The sequence below is a fragment of the Hippopotamus amphibius genome, chromosome X (assembly GCF_030028045.1).
Source record: "Hippopotamus amphibius kiboko isolate mHipAmp2 chromosome X, mHipAmp2.hap2, whole genome shotgun sequence".
Lineage (NCBI taxonomy): Eukaryota > Metazoa > Chordata > Mammalia > Artiodactyla > Hippopotamidae > Hippopotamus > Hippopotamus amphibius.
In genome coordinates, this window is record NC_080203.1 from 35770961 (window position 1) to 35788559 (window position 17599).

The window sequence follows — 17599 nt, forward strand, 5'->3', positions numbered from 1 at the left end:
ATCCTTCTAAAACTATTCCAAGAAATTACAGAGGAAAGAATGCTTCCAAACTCATTCCACAAGGCTAACATCACCCAGATGCCAAAACCAAACAAAGATATCACAAAAAAGAACATTATAAGTCAATATCACTGATGAATGTAGATGCAAAAATCTTCAACAAAATATTAGCAAATTGAATCTAACAGAACTTTTAAAGGGTGACACACCATGATCAAGTGGGATTTAATCCAGGGATGCAAGCATGGTTCAATATCCAGAAATCAATCAGTGTGATACACCACATTAACAAATTGAAGAATAAGGACCCTATGATCTTCTCAATAGATGGAGAAAAAGCTTTAGATAAAATTCAACATCCATTTATGATAAAAACTCTTCAGAGGCCATGGCAGTGGCTGTGGAGATGGCATGTGAGGCAGAGTGCCATCCCTTGGGTGTGTTTGAGTGCCAGCTCTGTGCCTTAACAGCTCCATACAGTTACGTGGGGCAGCAGCCCCACTGACACCCAGTCTGTGGTCCTCTTGGAGGAGAGCTATGTCATTAGGGACCCCTTCACCCCTGACAAAGAGAGATTCCTGATACTTAGCTCAAGGTGCAGCTTATGTGGCAGGCTGGTGTGTGTGGTCCCAGAATGCAGTTTATTCCACTCCAAGAGATTTTCCCTCCCCTGTGTCTGGGAGAGCATTGATGCTTTCCCTCAGGAAGTTCAGCAAGACTTGGAAAAAAGGAAAGTCCCATCCAAGAGGCCTGCCAGCCAACCAGCTTCTCAAGCATGAATGCAGTTGGGTAATAGGTCCACAGCGGTGCCCTGCACAAGGCTCCTGGCCAGCCAGGTTTCTGTGGCCTGGGTCAGAGATGGGGCAGAGCTGGGAGCTGCTGTGCCCGATCTTATTTCTGGGCCATCAAGAGCTGTGTCTGCAGCCCAAGGGAGCTGGGGTCCACCTGCAGCAGCAATAGGGCCAGCAGGTACACAGAGAAGACACACAAAAGGCAGACATCAGACCCCAGTGCTCCAGAGACTGCAGCCCCCCTGCCCTCACAGCCCCCACCTTAGCAATTGGTGAGACACTGACTATGGGCTCACCTTGTGCCTGAAAGTTCTTAGAGGGTAGAAACAGCTCTGTCCTATTTTGTAATTTCTGCAGGGCCAGCATACACTGCCTGGGGGAGGTTAGAAATATGTTTGATGAGAGAATGAATAAAGAGCTTTTATTGAAAAATTAAATTAAATTAAATTAAAAGATTAGAAAAAACTCTCCAGAAAGTGATTATGGGGGAACATAAGTCAACATAATATATAAGCCCACAGCTAACATCATAGTCAATGGTGAAAAACTGAAAGCATTTCCTCCAATATCAGGAACAAGACAAGGATGCTCAATCTCAGTACTTTTATTCAACACAGTATTGGAAGTCCTAGCCATGGCAATTAGTCAAGAAAAAGAAATAACAGGAATCCAAATTGGAATGGAAAAAGTAAAACTATCACTGTTTGCAGATGACATCATACTATATATAGATACATAAAGATGCCACCAAAAAACTACTAGAGCTCATCAATGAATAAAGTTGCAGAATACAAAATACACAGAAATGTGTTGCATTTCTATACACTAACAATAAGCTATCAGAGAGAGAAATTAAGGAAACAATCCCATGTATAATAACATCAAAAAGAGTAAAATGCCTAGGAATAAATCTAACTAAGGAGGTAAAAGATCTATACTTGGAAAACTATAAGACCCTGATGAAAGAAATTGAAGATGATACAAACATATGGAAAGATATACCTAGTTCATGGATTGGAAGAATTAAGATTGTTAAAATGACCATACTACCCAAGGCAATCTACAGATTCAATGTAATCCCTATCAAAATACCAATGGCATTTTCCACAGAACTAGTGCAAATAATTTAAAAATTTTTATGGGAACACAAAAGACCATGAATAACCAAAATTATCTTGAGAAAGAAGAACAAAGGTGGAGGTGTCATGCTTCCTGATTTCTAACTATACTACAAAGCTACAGTAATCAAAGCAGTATGGTACTGGAACAAAACAGACACATAGATCAATGGAACAGAATACAGAGCCCAGAAATAAAGCCACACACTTATTTATGGTCAATTAATCTACAACAAAGGAGGCAAGAATGTACAGTGGAAAAAAGACAATCTCTTCAATAAGTTGTGTTAGGAAAACTAGACAGCTACATGCAAATGAATGAAGTTAGACACTCTCTCACACCATATACAAAAATAAAATGAATTAAAGATGTAAATGTAAGACCTGAAACCATAAAACTTCTAGAGGAGAACATAGGCAGAAGACTCTGACATAAATCATAAATCCAAATATATTTTTTTGATCTTCTTCATAAGGCAAAAGAAACAAAAACAAAAGAAACAAATGGGACTTGATTAATTAAACTTAAAAGCTTTTTCACAGCACAGGAAACCATCAATAAAATGAAAAGGCAACTTGCTGAATGGGAGAAAATCTTTCCAAATGATATGATTGATAAGGGGTTAATATGTAAAATATAAAAACAGCTCATATGATTCAATATCAAAAATCAAATAACAATTAAAAAATAGGAGACCCAAGTAGACATTTTCCCAAAGAAGATACAGATGTCAAAAAGTCACATGAAAAGATTCTCAACATCAGTAATCATCAGAGAAATGCAAAAAGAAAACAAAATGTTTTAGAATGGCTATTGTCAAAAATACCACAAATTACAAATGTTAGTGAGTATATGGAGAAAAGAGAACCCTTGTACACTGTTGATGGGAATGTAAATTGTTGCATTCACTGTGGGAAATAATATGGCAGTTCATCTCAAAATTAAAGATGGAACTACCTGCGATCCAACAATTCTACTGCTGAGTATTTATCCAAAGAATACAAAAATCCTCTTTCTAAAAGATATGTGCATCCCAATGTTCTTACAGCATTATATATAATAGCTAAGATGTGGAAGCAACCTAAGGGTCTGTCAACAGATGAATAAAGAAGATGTGATACACACACACACACACACACACACACACACACAATGGAATGTTACTCAGCCATAAAAAAAAGAATGAAATTTTGCCATTTGCAGCAGCATGGATGGACCTGGAGATTATTATGCTTAGTGAAATAATCAGAGAAAGGTAAATACTGTATGTTATCACCTATATGTGGAATCCAAAAAATGAAACAAACAAATGAATATAGCAAAACAGAAAAAGACTTAGATATAGAGAACAAACTAGTGGTTACCAGTGGGAAGAGGGAAGGGTGGAAGGGTAAGATAGGGTAGGGGATTAAGAGGTACAAACTCCTATGTATAAAATAAATATGCTACAAGAACATATTGTACAGCACAGGGAATAGAGCCAATATTTTCTAATAACTTTAAATGGAGCATAATCTATAAAAAATTTGAATCACTATGTTGCACATCTGAAACTAACATAATATTGTAAATCAACCATGCCTCAATTAAAAAAAATACAGTACTACACAACTGTGGTTGTTGAATATGTGGATGCAGAACTGCAGGTATGGAGTGTTGACTGTAAAGTTCTACATGGATTTTTGACTGTGCGGGGTTTGGCACCCCTAACTCCCGTGATGTTCCAGGGTCATCTACACTGGCAAACTGAATTCAACTGCACATTAAAAAGAAAATGTACCATGATTAAGTGGGATTTATAGCTGGGCTGCAAAGTTGGTTGAAAATACACAAATTAATGTAATACACCATATTAATAAAATCAAGGATAAAAATCATATGATCCTCTCAACAGATGCAAAAAAAAAAGCATTTTACAAAAGGTTTTAGTGATTAAAAACTCTCAAGAAATTGTGTATAGAGGAAATGTATCAGCATAATAAAGGCCATATATGACAATTCCAGGGCTAACATAATACTCAATGGTAAAAGGTTTAAATATTTTCCTCTAAGATTAGGGATGAGACAAAAATGCCCACCATTACTACTTGTATTCAACATAGTACTGGAAGTCCTAGCCAGAGTAATTAGGCAAAAAAATATATATATATATCCAAATTGAAAAGGAAGAAGTAAAATTGTCTCTGTTTACAGAAATGGATTGTATACATAGACAATTCTGAAGACTACCAAAAAACTATTAGAACTAACGAACTAATTTAATAATGTTTCAGGATACAAAATCAACGTAGAGAAATCAGTTGCACTTGAACACACTAACAATAATCTATTTGAAAAAGAAATAAAGAAAACATTCCCATTTACAATAGTACCAAAAACAATATAATACTTGGAAATAAATTTAACTTGGTGAAAGATCTGTACCCTGAAAGTGCCAAGACTTTGCTGAAAGAAACTGAAGAAAACACAAATAAATGAAAAGATATCACCATGTTCACAAATGAGAAGAGTTAATTTTGTTAAAATGTTCATGCTACTCAAATCCATCTATAGATTCAAGGCAATCCCTGTCAAAATTTCAATGGCACTTTCACAAAAATAGAAAAAACGATCCTAAAATTTGTAAGGAACCATAAAAGACCCCCAAAAGCCAAAGCAATCTTGAGAAAGAAGAACAAGCATGGAGGCATTATGCTTCCTGATTTCAAATTGCATTACAAAGCTATAATGATCAAAACAAGATGGTACATGCTTCAAAACGGACATATAAAACAATGGAACAGAGTTAAGAACCAAGAAGTAAACCCATGCATATAGTCAACTAATATTTGATAAGGGAGCCAAGAGTACTCATTGCAACAAAGGTAGTCTCTTCAAAAAATGGTGTTGGGAAAACTGGATATTCATATACAGAAGAATAATTTGTACCCTTATCTTATACCTTATTTTATATCTTATATACAAATTAAATTGAAATGCATTAAAGACTTAAATGTAAGACCTAAACCTCTAAGACTCATAGAAAAAAATGTAGGCAAATCATTCCTTGACATGGGTCTTGGCAAAGATTTATTTTTTGGATATGACACCAAAAGCACAAACAACTAAAGCAGAAATAAACGAGTGGGACTACATCAAACTAAAAAGATTCTGCGCAGCGAAGGAGACAATCAATAGAGTGAAAAGGCAATCTATAAGGTTGGAGAAAATATTTGTAAACTGTATAGCTAATAAGGGTTAATATCCAAAATATATAAGGAATTCATACAAATCAACAGCAAAAAACCCAAAAACGAACAAACAAAAAACCCAAATAACAATTAAAAATGGGTTAAGAAAGATGTTACCATGGGGAAAACTGGGAATAGAGTATATAAGATCTTCCCATCTTATTTCTTAGAATCACATGTCAATCTAAAATTATCTCAAAATAAAAAAGCTTATTTAAAATTTTTAAAAAATGAGCAGAGAACCTGAATAGACATTTTTCCAAAGAAGACATGTAAATGCACAATAGGTACGTGAAAAGGTGGTCAACATCACTAATCATCAGAGAAATGCAAATCAAAACTACAATGAAATATCATGTCAGTCTTGTTAGAATGGCTTTATCCAAAACAAAAACAAAAACAAGAGATATCAAGTGTTGGCAAAGATGTGGAGAAAAAGGAACACTGCTGCACTGTTGGTGGGAATATAAATAGGTGCAGCCACTATGGAAAACAGTATGGAGATTCTTTAAAAAATTAAAAATAGAACTACCATATGATCCATCAATCCCACTTCTGGGTATGTGTCCAAAGGAAATGAAATCACTATCTTAAAGATATCCTTATGTTCACTGCAGTATTATTTACAATAGCCAAGATATGTAAATAATCTAAGCATCCATGATGGATGAATGGATAAAGAATTTATGGTTTTTATACACAAGGAAATACTACTCAGCCATAAAAGAGAATGAAATTCTGCCATTTGCAACAACATGGATGGACTTTGAAGGTATTATGCTAAGTGAAATCTAAAAAAAAAAAACAAACAAACAAAGACAAGACGTGGAAACAACATAAATGTATGTTGGTGGAGGAATGAATAAAGATGTGGTATATATACACAATGGAATATTTTTCTGCCTTAAAAAAAGAAGGAAGTCCTGCTCTTTGAAACAACATGTATGAGCCTTGAGGACATTAAGCTAACTGAAATAAGTCAGAGAGAGAAAGAAAAATACTGTATTATCTCACTTATATGTGGAATCTTAAAAAAACTCATAGAAACAAAGGGTAGACTGGTGGTTGCCAGGGGCCAGGGAGTGGGGAAATAGGGATATGTTGGTCAAAGTTATAAAGTGAATCTTTATACATCATAAATATTCTTACTAAACACACACGCAAAAGGTAACTCTATGAGGTGATGAATGTATTAAGTGACATTATTATGGTAATCATTTCACAATATAAATATATATCAAATCATCACATTGAACACCTTAAACTTACATAGTGTTATATGTAAATTACATGTCAATAAACCTGGAAAAATTAATTAATTGGTAATTCATAAAACTAGTAGAAAAAAATAAAAATAAATTTCACTTGAACAACACTATCAACCAACATGTATTACTGATATATTGAGATGTTGTTGAAAAAGGAGATATCCTGAGGGCATGGGTTGAATTTGTGAACTATGTCTACTAATGAGTCATAAATGTGGACAAAACTCCTTAATACAGCAGTGCGTTATTGGGTGTTCAAATAATTAAATCACTAATATGATAGAGAATTTTGTGTAGCAATGCAAAATGGCCCTGGCTAAAGGAGAAGGGTGAATTAATATGCCAAAGCAAGATGATTAGGAAGTCAAACAAGGCATAAAACAAGGCACAGAGAAAATGATAGAAAAGCAACGTTTGAAGAAACACTCTGAGTAATTGAACATGGAGATTTGGAGAAGAATCTTTAGTTCTTATTGTGCTAGGTGTACCCAGCTCACTTAAGGAAATGAAGATGTGTCTTGGATATGGTAAGAACTATCTCCTCCACAGAGATAGGAGAGAAGGAGTTGTGGATACATGAATGATTAACAATAAAGGTTTAAACTTGAAAGTAACTGTGGGGATGGAAAAACTAGAATATGAGAAATACTAAGGAGAAATATTAAGAACAGGTTGTGTTGATTGGCTATGGAAGAAAGAGAAAGCATCTAAAATAATTCTCAGATTTCTTTTTGGGTATATGGGAGATGCTGTTGCTTTGAGAACACACTTGAGAAGCAAAAGTGTAGGAGGAGGGGAAAATGGAAATGGGAGAAAGATGATGAGTACAAGTTTGACAAGATGACATTTGAAATATGTATATCCGACGTTCATCTCTATACAGCTTAAGCTAGAGATCTGGATAGATAATCTGGATAGAAATAAGTAGAAATATTTATTTGAGAGTCATCAGTAGCTAGATTTTAAGTTATTTCTGTGGATGAAGTAAGCCAGGAAAAGTGTATAAACAATTGGAAAGGACAGAATGCTGGGAAGAGTGAGGGTAAAGTGGAAAATGAATAAATAGAGTAGGAGTAGACAGAAAGGTGGAAGAAAAGAAAACCAAAGAAAACTGATGTTGTAGCATGTAGAGGAGGAGAGAATTATGAGGAAAGCATCTTCCACTGTTTCAAATGCCACAAAGAGAGCTAGAGGTGGAAACATAGTTCTTAAATTTTGGTCCATGGGTACCTCAGTGTCTCTAAGACAATTTCAACAGTTTTATGAAGTCAAAACTACCGCCATAATAATATTGATGTTTTATTTGCCGTTTTCACTGTGGTTACATGGTGCAAAATAATGGTGAATAAAACTGTGGTGCCTTAGTATGAATCCAGCTAGTGACACCAGATTGTACAAGTAGTCCTTGTATTGTTTACCACCACACATTTTTTGGGGGAAAAGGCCAGTTTTACTTAAGAATGTCTTTGATGAAGCAGTAAAAACAAATATTAATTTTATTAAATTTTGACCCTTTTAATAATCCATGTGATGCAATGGAAGTATACATAGAGCACTTCTGCTGCATACTGCCATAAGATGGTTGCTTTGAGGAAAAGCACTTATGGAATTTAATAGAGTTGAAAGATAAACTAGCCATTTTTTTCATGGAGTAACATTTTTACTTAAAAGAATGACTGCCAGACACACTAGGATTATTCATACTTGGATAATTGGCAGATATTTTCTCAAAGATGGATGAGTTGAATCTGTTGTGTCAAGGAAAAAACAAATGGTATTTGCTGCTCATGATAAGACGAGCTTTCATGTGAATATTGGAACTTTGGGAAACTTGTATCTGCCCAGGAAAACTTGATACTTTCCCCATATTTAGAGTCTTTTCTGATAAGATTGGTAGGAATTATTAATGCATGCTATTTTTAGTATTGTATTAACATTTGAAAAATCTGCACAACCCAGTGAACCAATATTTTCCAAAATACTTATGCTTGATGCTACAAAATAAAGCATGGATAAAATATCCTTCAAAATGCAGGACAGATTAGTGGATTTTAATGTAACAGCATATGAAAAATTCAGTGATGTGGTTTCAGATTCCACATTGCAACTAAACTTAAACTACCACTTGCTGAATTTTAGTGCAGTGTCAAAAAATGTCCAATATTATCTGAAAGAGTTATTAAAACACTTTCCTGTATTGAAGCTATCTATCTCTAATAAGGATATGTATTTTCCTTGCGTAATTCAAAAAAAGCAGCTCATTACAATAGATTAGATGCAGAAGCAGAGATGAGAATCTAGCTCTATCCTAAGCCAGAAGATAAAGAGATGTGAAAAAAGTACAAGACAATGCTACTCTATTCACTAATTTCATTTTTTGGGGAAAATATAGCTATTGTTCATAGAACTATGTTATTTATGTTAACATATAATAGGTTTATTATTTTTAAATAAATCCACACATAAATAATTTAAAATTTTCTCAATTTTAATTTCTAAATAGATATGTATATCTATTTCTAAATAGATATAATGCATATAAACAAAAGTTCTTTGGGGTTTTCAATAGCATTTAAGTGTGTAAAGGAATCCTGAGACCAAAAAGTTTGATAAGTAATGAATTAAACAATTAAGAAGTCAGTAATGAATTCACAGAGACAGTTTCAGTAGAGTGATAAAGCTACAAAATTGATTCTTATGAGATGAATTATAAATAGTAACAAGGAAGACATGAGAGTGACTATATAATAAGCTTGCTGTAAGGTCTGAGAGACAGAGTGGCCATAATCTAAATTTAGTATATAGATCAGGAAAAATATTTTTTAAAAATTCAGTTATTTATTTCTTTTAAGTTTATAAGTTTACAGAGACCCCTATCAAAATATAAACAGGCTTTTAAAATAGAAGTATGAAAGTTAATGTTAAAGCTCATAGGGAAAATTAAACATTCCAGAATTTGTAGACAAGCTCTGAAAAATAAGAGCAATGAGTGGAGATTAACCATATCAGATGACAAAATTTATTATAAAACTTTCATAATTAAGACAATATGGAATTAGTACATAAATAGACATACTAGTAGAATAGAATGTAAACTTCAGAGGTAGGCCCAGATATGTGAGAAAATTTAATATGCTATAAAGAAAGCATCATATATTACAGAGTAGATTGACTTTTTGAATAAAAAGCATGAGATGACAGAATGGTTATATGGAAGAAGATAAAATTAAATGTGTATCTCACCACATACAAAAATAAACTCCAAGTGGATTAGAGGCCTAAATGTAAAAAATGAGTAAAATATGGCTGATTTATTGTTTAACCTGAGTATGGGAAAAAAATTTATAACTATTACTCAACACAGATAGGAAATCTGATTAATAAAATGACTACAAAATAATAATAATTTTGCATGGCAAAAGCATCATAAGCTATAGCAAATAGCACACACAGAAAATATTTTCATTTACATGTAAAATGTATATTATCTTTGATGTATAAAGAGTTATTAAAATTGAGAAATAAAAGATAAAAAACCAGACAGGAAAACAAGCAAAAGACACAATCACTTTGTGAAGAACTGATTTAGTAATGACAAACATGAAAACAGGCACAACTTCGACTGTAATAAAGTAGATGCCAATTAAAACTATGCTTAGATAACATTTCTCACTTATTGGATTGGCAAAATTTTATAGTTTGAAAGTATACCTTGTTAGTAAGATTTTGGGGAAATCAGCTCTCTTGGAAATGAAAACTGGTTCAACCCCTAACTAAATGTATATGTATACATTTACCTCTTGATAAATCAACCTTACTTCTAGGAATTTTTGCTGAAATTAAACTTCCAAAAATATGAAACATACACACACACACAGAGTGAGAATGGTATGCACGTGATTTTTTCTGGTGGAATTATTGGTAAGTACAAAATATTAGAAACAAATGCTCATACTACACAGGAGATTGGTTAAATAAATTATGATATAACTATAAAACACAGTACTAGTGAGTATTTTAAAAAGGAACTTGGCTTTCAAACAGAGTGTTTCGGTCATTTACATGATATTTGGGTTTACATCTACAATCTTACTATGAATTGGTAGAGAGGGATTCCCAGGACATATTACCAAGTAAAGAACAGCAAAGTGTTAACATGTATGTAGTATTTTATCTTTTACCTAAGAAAGGAGGAACAACAATATACATAGTTTTTTGCAAAAATAAACTTTGAAGTATAGTCTAGAAATTATTTAATGGGTTAACCAAGGGAGAGAAGAAAGAATGACACTTCTCTGAGTATACTATTTGCATACTTTTGACTTTTGGAACATCATATTAAGGTTTTACATATTAAAAACCAAAGGCAACAAGGTAGGGTAAATCAATACTGAATGCATACAGAAACCAAAATATCCCTAACTGTGAAGAATTGGTAACAGAGCCACACAGAAGAAAAAATTCATACTAATGCTAGCAGTTTGAACACAATGCTTTGACATAGAACCTCAGTGGGAAAGTTTCTAAAGACAAAACAACAACAACAACAACAACAAAAACAAACAATTGCAATACAATTTGAAAAATAGCATTTTATTTATTGAGTGGTATGATGATAGCAATTCTGAAATGAATTTTTATATTGTAGGATTTAGAAAATATAAATAGTAAATAAATATATTGATGCTTTTGAGGATCAGTTTACTCACTGGGAGAAAAATGAGGGATAACAAGGGATTGGGAAAGTAGCAGAAGAATCTTGTGTTACTGGATTGGAATTAAAGTCATAGATACATAGGAGTAATGATATCCTAGTAGCAATGAGTATACCTAGATTCCATATTGGTTTATCAAACCTCTGACCACTAAAAAAAACAAGGGTTCCTTGTATGAAATAACCGATCTCAGAACTGGGACATGGAAAATAAGGGTAAATCTGGCAAAATCAATGCCAGAAAGTGAGGAAGTACTCAAAATCCTGATGAGGCATAACAAAAGGAGTTCTTATTGGACAACATCTGGAACAATTTGAGCATCAAAATAATTAAGGACAGTAATGAATTGTTACATTGATTACAGAAGAATTCAGGAGTCTTTACCAATATGAATAAATAAACAAAGTGGGAGGGAAAACCCTCCCTTACAGTATAATGCCAACTAATAAAGGAAGGAACAATAATAAAGTGAGAAAAATTATCAGTCTACAATCACATAATAATAAATGGTTCAGAGACAAGTCATCAGTGGATTCTAAATCCATTGGGTCAAAGTTTATTGGAAGATAATTTCTTAATTTCCAAATATATGTAGATTTTTCTAGTTACCTTTTCGTAAACATTTCTATCTTGTTTGAATTTGAATCCCTTTATGATTCCAACATGAAATTTACTGAGAATTAATTTATGGCCAATTATATGGTCAATTTTAATAAATATTTCTTATGCAAATAATAGGAATATGTATTTTTCACTTGTCAATGAGTTCAGCTGTTTTCATTGTCCTCATACAATCACTGAAAAGGATGTGTTAAAATTTTACACCATGATTGTAGATTTGTTTATCTGTCCTTACAATTCTGTCCATTATTAATTTAGTAATGTTGAGGCCATGATATTTTATACATACACGTTCATTATGCCGTGTCTTCCAAATGAATTAAATCCGTCATCATTATGAAGTAACTTTCTTTAAAATTATTTTTTGCTGAAAAATCTGTTCTGATAGATTACTAATATAGCTACACAATCTTTCTGTTGGTTAGTATTTGTGTGGCATACCTTTTTCATCCCTTACTTTCCTTATGATTTATATATGCCTCTTATAAACACAAAATTGAATTATTTTTTGAAATCTTGTCTGACAGTCTTAGAATATTTAGTCCCATTTACAGTTAGTATGATATTTGGTTTTAATTCTGCCATCTTAGTATGTGTTTCTATATTTTCCCACCTGATCTGTGTTCCTTTCTTAAAATCTTTTATTGCTTCCTTTTGGATTTGTTATATTATTCTCTAATAATCTTCTATAAATTTGGAAGTTAAATGTTTCTTTTCTGTTAGTGATTACCCTTGAGTGGACAAGTTATACTTTATTCATCAAAGCTTAATATTAAATATCATTTTTTATTTTTCTCCTGGACAATGAAAAAAGTTTGCTTTCAACCCTCTGTTCTTATATGCTATTGTTTTGTGCATTTTAGTTCCATTAATAAACTGAGCTCCATAGGACATTACATTATTGTTTTATATAGTCAATGTTTATTTATATTTAACTATACATTTACCATTTCCATTTGCACTTAATTGCTTCCTGCATTTCCAACCTTCCATTTGTGGCCATTTTCCTTTGTTTGAAGAACACCGTTTGGTATTTCATTAAGTAGGAGGCTGCTTTTGTCATGTCCTCTTAGTTTTTGCTTGTCTGGTAATGTCTTTATTTCACTTTGATTCTTGAGGCATAATTTTGCTGAATATATGATTTAAATTTAGCATTCACTTTTTAAAAAAATATTTTTTGGCCAGGCCCTGTGGCATGCCAGATCCTAGTTCCTTGACTAGGGATCGAACCTGCGCCACCTGCAGTGGAAGCATGAGTCTTAACCACTGGTCTGCCAGGGAAGTCCCAGCATTCACTTCTTATCAGCACATTGGCACTATCATTTCAATATCTTCCAGCTTTCACTGTTGCTATTGAGAAGGCATTCATCCATCTTATCATGCTCTACTGAGCTGAACTTGATCTTTTTTTTCCTTTAAGGTTGGTGTATGTTTTCTTTTTTTCTGCAATGTCACTATGATGGGTCTAAATGTTGATTGTTTTTTACTCATTCTGCTTGAGACTTGAGCTCTTTAAATGTGAGAATCGGTGTCTTTAATCAATCTGAAAAGCCATTATTTCTTCAAATATTACTTTTCTGCCATTCTTTTCTCACCTTGTGGAACTATTCTCATTTTATACTATACGTCTATTATCTTCTTAATTTCTCTTTTATATCCTTCCAATTTTCCTTGTTTCATTCATCACAGTTTCTTCTAACTGACCTCCAGTAATGCTCTTTAGCCATGTCTAATCTGTCTTTGAGTTCTAAGGTTTTCATGTTATGCTTGAGCTCCAGATTTTGTCATTGTTTCTCATATCTTAAATGTCACTCTTTATAGTTTGCAGTATCTTGCTGAAATATTTAAGTTCAGCTTGTAATTTCCATGTGCACGCTAAACATAGTTGTTTAAAGTCTATGTCAGGTAATTCAACTATCTTGAGTGCCTGTGGGTTCATTTGTATTATCTTTTATTGTTTTATATTTGGTTCATGTTGTGTTTTCTTCATATGTCTGTTTATCATTGTATTTCAGTTACAGGAATTGAAAATTATTGAAAGAAATAATTTGAAGCCTAGGATGATTTTTTTTTTTTTTTTTTTTTTTTTGCTTATAGCAAGAAAATTGGAAAGGTGAAGACTATGAAATCACCTTAATACAATTTCCAGGCTCAAGATTTTTTTGGTTAGGTAGGTGACTTGAATCAGGCCTGAACACCATGTCAAGGGTGGTTTCATCCTGGTTCATCCTTATTTCTAGAGTGCAGGCCTTTGGGATCCAACAATAAGCTCAAGTTGGTTGACTCTTGCCAGGCTCGTGAGACTAGAATGAGCTTCTCAACCTGTCCTCACATCTTCAGGTTTGCAAATGCCTCATTAGCAAACGTGACCCAAAAGTCATAATAATTTTTCCTAGATTTCTATCTTTTTTCTGGAAGTCTCACTATCTTATTAGCTTCTCAATGCTTATAGTATTTCTTCCATGTTTTTGTTGTCTTTAGCAAAAGTCAATCCAAATTACCCAGCCTGCAATTGTTAGAAGATGATGCTTCTAATATTCTGCTTTAATTTAGCTGTGTATTTCCTTTGTAAGCACCGTAAGAACTGGCATCTTTCTAGAGAAGCTCTTCGGGATGGAGAATGTAAAATTTATAAGTCCTTGAATATGTAGGTCAAATTGTGTACATAGATTCACTTTTTTTCTGGTAGAAGTTTCATAGCTTTTTATCCAAAGGGGGTGTGTGTGTGTGTGTGTGTGTATTCACCTATAATAGAACAATCTTAAAACTTTTTTCTTCTTTTTTTTGGCTGCGTTGGGTCTTCATTGCTGTGCTTGGGTCTTCATCACTAGGCACAGGCTTTCTCTAGTTGCAGCAAGTTTGGGTACTCTTTGTTGTGGTGCGCGGGCTTCTCATTGTGGTGGCTTCTTTTGTTGTGAAGCACCAGTTCTGGGTGCACAGGCTTCAGTAGGTGTGGCACATGGGCTCAATAGTTGTGGCTCATGTGCTGTAGAGTGCAGGCTCAGTAGTTGTGATGCAGGGGCTTTGTTGCTCCATGGCATGTGGGATCTTCCCAGACCAGGGATCAAACCCATGTCCCCTGCATTGGCAGGTGGATTCTTAACCACTGTACCACCAGGAAAGTCCCCAATCTTAAAACTTAAATTTATTTTATCAATAAACCCAGCATCAAAATCTTTAGATGATATCAGTAACAAGATCTTGATCTTGTAAAATTTACCAGAATCTTTTACAGAAACATAACTTTGAAGAGGAATTATTTGAGACACTAAATTTAAGTTTCGACTTGAAGAGAAATAAAAAGGAAAAAATGGACTGTAAAAGCCCTTATATTCCAATTGGTTAAATTTTGTGACTTGAATATTAGCATTGTTGAGGCATGAATATTTTAAATATAAGCAATAAGATTATCATTTCTCTCCTTTCAACCTCCCCCAAATCTTTAAAGAAACCAATAGATGTTTCTCTTTTTGTATAACCGGAATTCAAGGAGATATTTAAAAACGAAGGGGAAATAGTATATTTTAGGTTGATTAACAGTATAAATTTTGACATGTTTACTTTGTGAAGATTCATATTGCACTATAAATTTTTCCACTGAAGATATAGAATTAGAATAAAAATATTAAGATTAATATTCTAGGATAGATTGATCTTTTCTAAGATTTAAAAGCTATATTTTAAAAATTTAGACTTTACCATGTATCTTTGTCATCCTCCAATTGTTTTAATTATCTCAAAAGTTATGTCTGTGCTGCAGAATTCATTGGCATTTTTGACACAAAATAATTTAGCAGCATAAATGGAAATTTTACATTTGCATATTCATATACTTTACATTTCTTTCATTATTGTTAACCTAAATATCAGATAAATAGGTTAAGAATAATTATTAAATAGAAGAATCCCGATTAAACGCAAATGTTACCAGTCGACGTCTGTACGTTGTTCACAGTACATAATCCGAAAGTATTGAGCATAGCCGCTGCAATTCTACTGGCCAAGAAAGTTAATTACCTAAAGAAATTGCCCAAACAATAGCAATCTTCATGATGGCCTTAGTCCGTGAATTGAAACGGCTATGCTCAATAGGATTACGTATTGCTACATACCGATCCAGCGAAATAGCGCAGAGGTGCATGATGGACGCTGTAGAAAATAAAACATCTAAAGAAATCCAGACGGGGCACAAATATCTAGGTAATGGCCAGACATAATCTGAAAGAGAACAGAGAGAAGACAAGAACATGTTATGCAAATTACACCGACTGTGGTTTTAAATTGTCTACTTATTTTTTCTTCTCATAATCTGTTTTTAAAAGAAAGTGAAATTTGGTAAACATTGTTTTCCATAGTGATGATGATGACGATGGTGATGATAGTGCACTCAGTGTTACATACATTATTTTTTATTGAGGTAAAATTTACATATTATAAAATTAATTACTTTGTACAATCCAGAGGCATTTAGTCCACAACATTATGAAACCATCACCTCTTTCTAGTTCCAAAACATTTCATCATTGCAAAGGAAACCACTACCCATTATGCGGTCACTCCATTTTCATCCCCCCCACCCCTGCCCCAGCCCCTGACAATTTCTTTTTTTTTTAAGAACTTTTATTGAGATACAATCGACACACAATAAACTGCATATATTTAAAGTGTACAGTTTGATTTTTTTTTCTTATTAGTAATGTATAAATGGCAATCCCAATCTCCCAATGCCCCTGACAATTTCTTATCTGCTTTTTGTCTCTTGAATTTAGCTAATCTGGATATTTCATATAAATGGAATCGTACAATAAGCGACCTTTTGTGCCTGGCTTCTTTCACTTAGCACAGTGTTTTTGAGGTTCATCCATTTTGTAGCTTCTATCAGTACTTCATTCTTTTCTATGGCTGATGCTCTTATCAGTTGAGATTTTTTTGGATGCTCTGGTAAAGGGAATTGTTTTCTTAATTTCCTTTATGGAGTGCTCATTTTTTGTGTATAGAACTATAACTACTTTTCATGTATTAATCTTGAATCCTACAACTTTGCTGAATTCATTTATTAAATCTATATTTTTGTGTGTGGTTCTTTAGGATATTCCATATGTAGCATCATGTCATCTGCAAAGAGAGGTAATTTTATTTTTTCTTTTCCAATTTTCCTCTGCCTTTTATTTTCTTTCTTGCTTAATTGCTCTAGATAGAATTTCCAGTGCAGTGTTGAATGTAAGTAGTGAAAGCAAATATCTTGTCTTTTTTCTGATTTAAAGAGTAATCTTTCATTCTTTCATTAGGCTGTTAGCTGTGGGTTTTTCATAAATGCATTTTATCATGTTGAGGAAGTTTCCTTTTACTCCTAGTTTGTTGTGCATTTTTATCATGAAAGAGTGATGAATTTTGTTAAATGCTTTTTATACAACAGTTGAGATGATCGTGTGGTTTTCTTACCTTCATTCTATTAATGTGATGCATTACATTAAGTGATTTTTATATTCTGAACCACCTTTCACTCTCGGAATGTCACACTTGGTCATGGTGTAAAATATGATGCCAAATTTAGTTTGCTTGTATTTTGTTGAGGATTTTTGCATGTATATTCATAAGTGATATTGGTCTATAATTGTCTTTTCCTGTGATGTCATTATCTGGCTTTGGTATCTGGATAATGCTGGTCTCATAGAATGAGTTACAAATGTTCCCTCATCTTTTATTTTGTAGGAGTTTGGAAAGTATTGGTGTTAATTCTTTTTAAATAATTGATAAAATTTGCTGGTGAAGCCATCTGGTCCAGGACCTGTCTTGTTGGAAGGTTTTTTGATTACTGATGTGAAGTCTTTACTTGTTATAAAGTCTAATCATAG

The 17599-nt window shown here is 33.3% G+C and overlaps 1 protein-coding gene and 1 pseudogene across 1 annotated transcript in view; one reads left to right on the top strand and one right to left on the bottom strand.

Moving 5' to 3' along the window:
* The window catches only part of HTR2C (5-hydroxytryptamine receptor 2C), a 126698-nt gene that overhangs the window by 43217 nt on the left and 65882 nt on the right, over positions 1-17599 (bottom strand). Inside the window, exon 3 of the mRNA XM_057718361.1 lies at positions 15762-15962. Within this exon, the coding sequence (XP_057574344.1) occupies positions 15762-15962 (201 nt within the window). The remainder of the gene's footprint in view (positions 1-15761; positions 15963-17599) is intronic.
* On the top strand, positions 407-779 carry LOC130842180 (cysteine-rich DPF motif domain-containing protein 1-like; annotated as a pseudogene).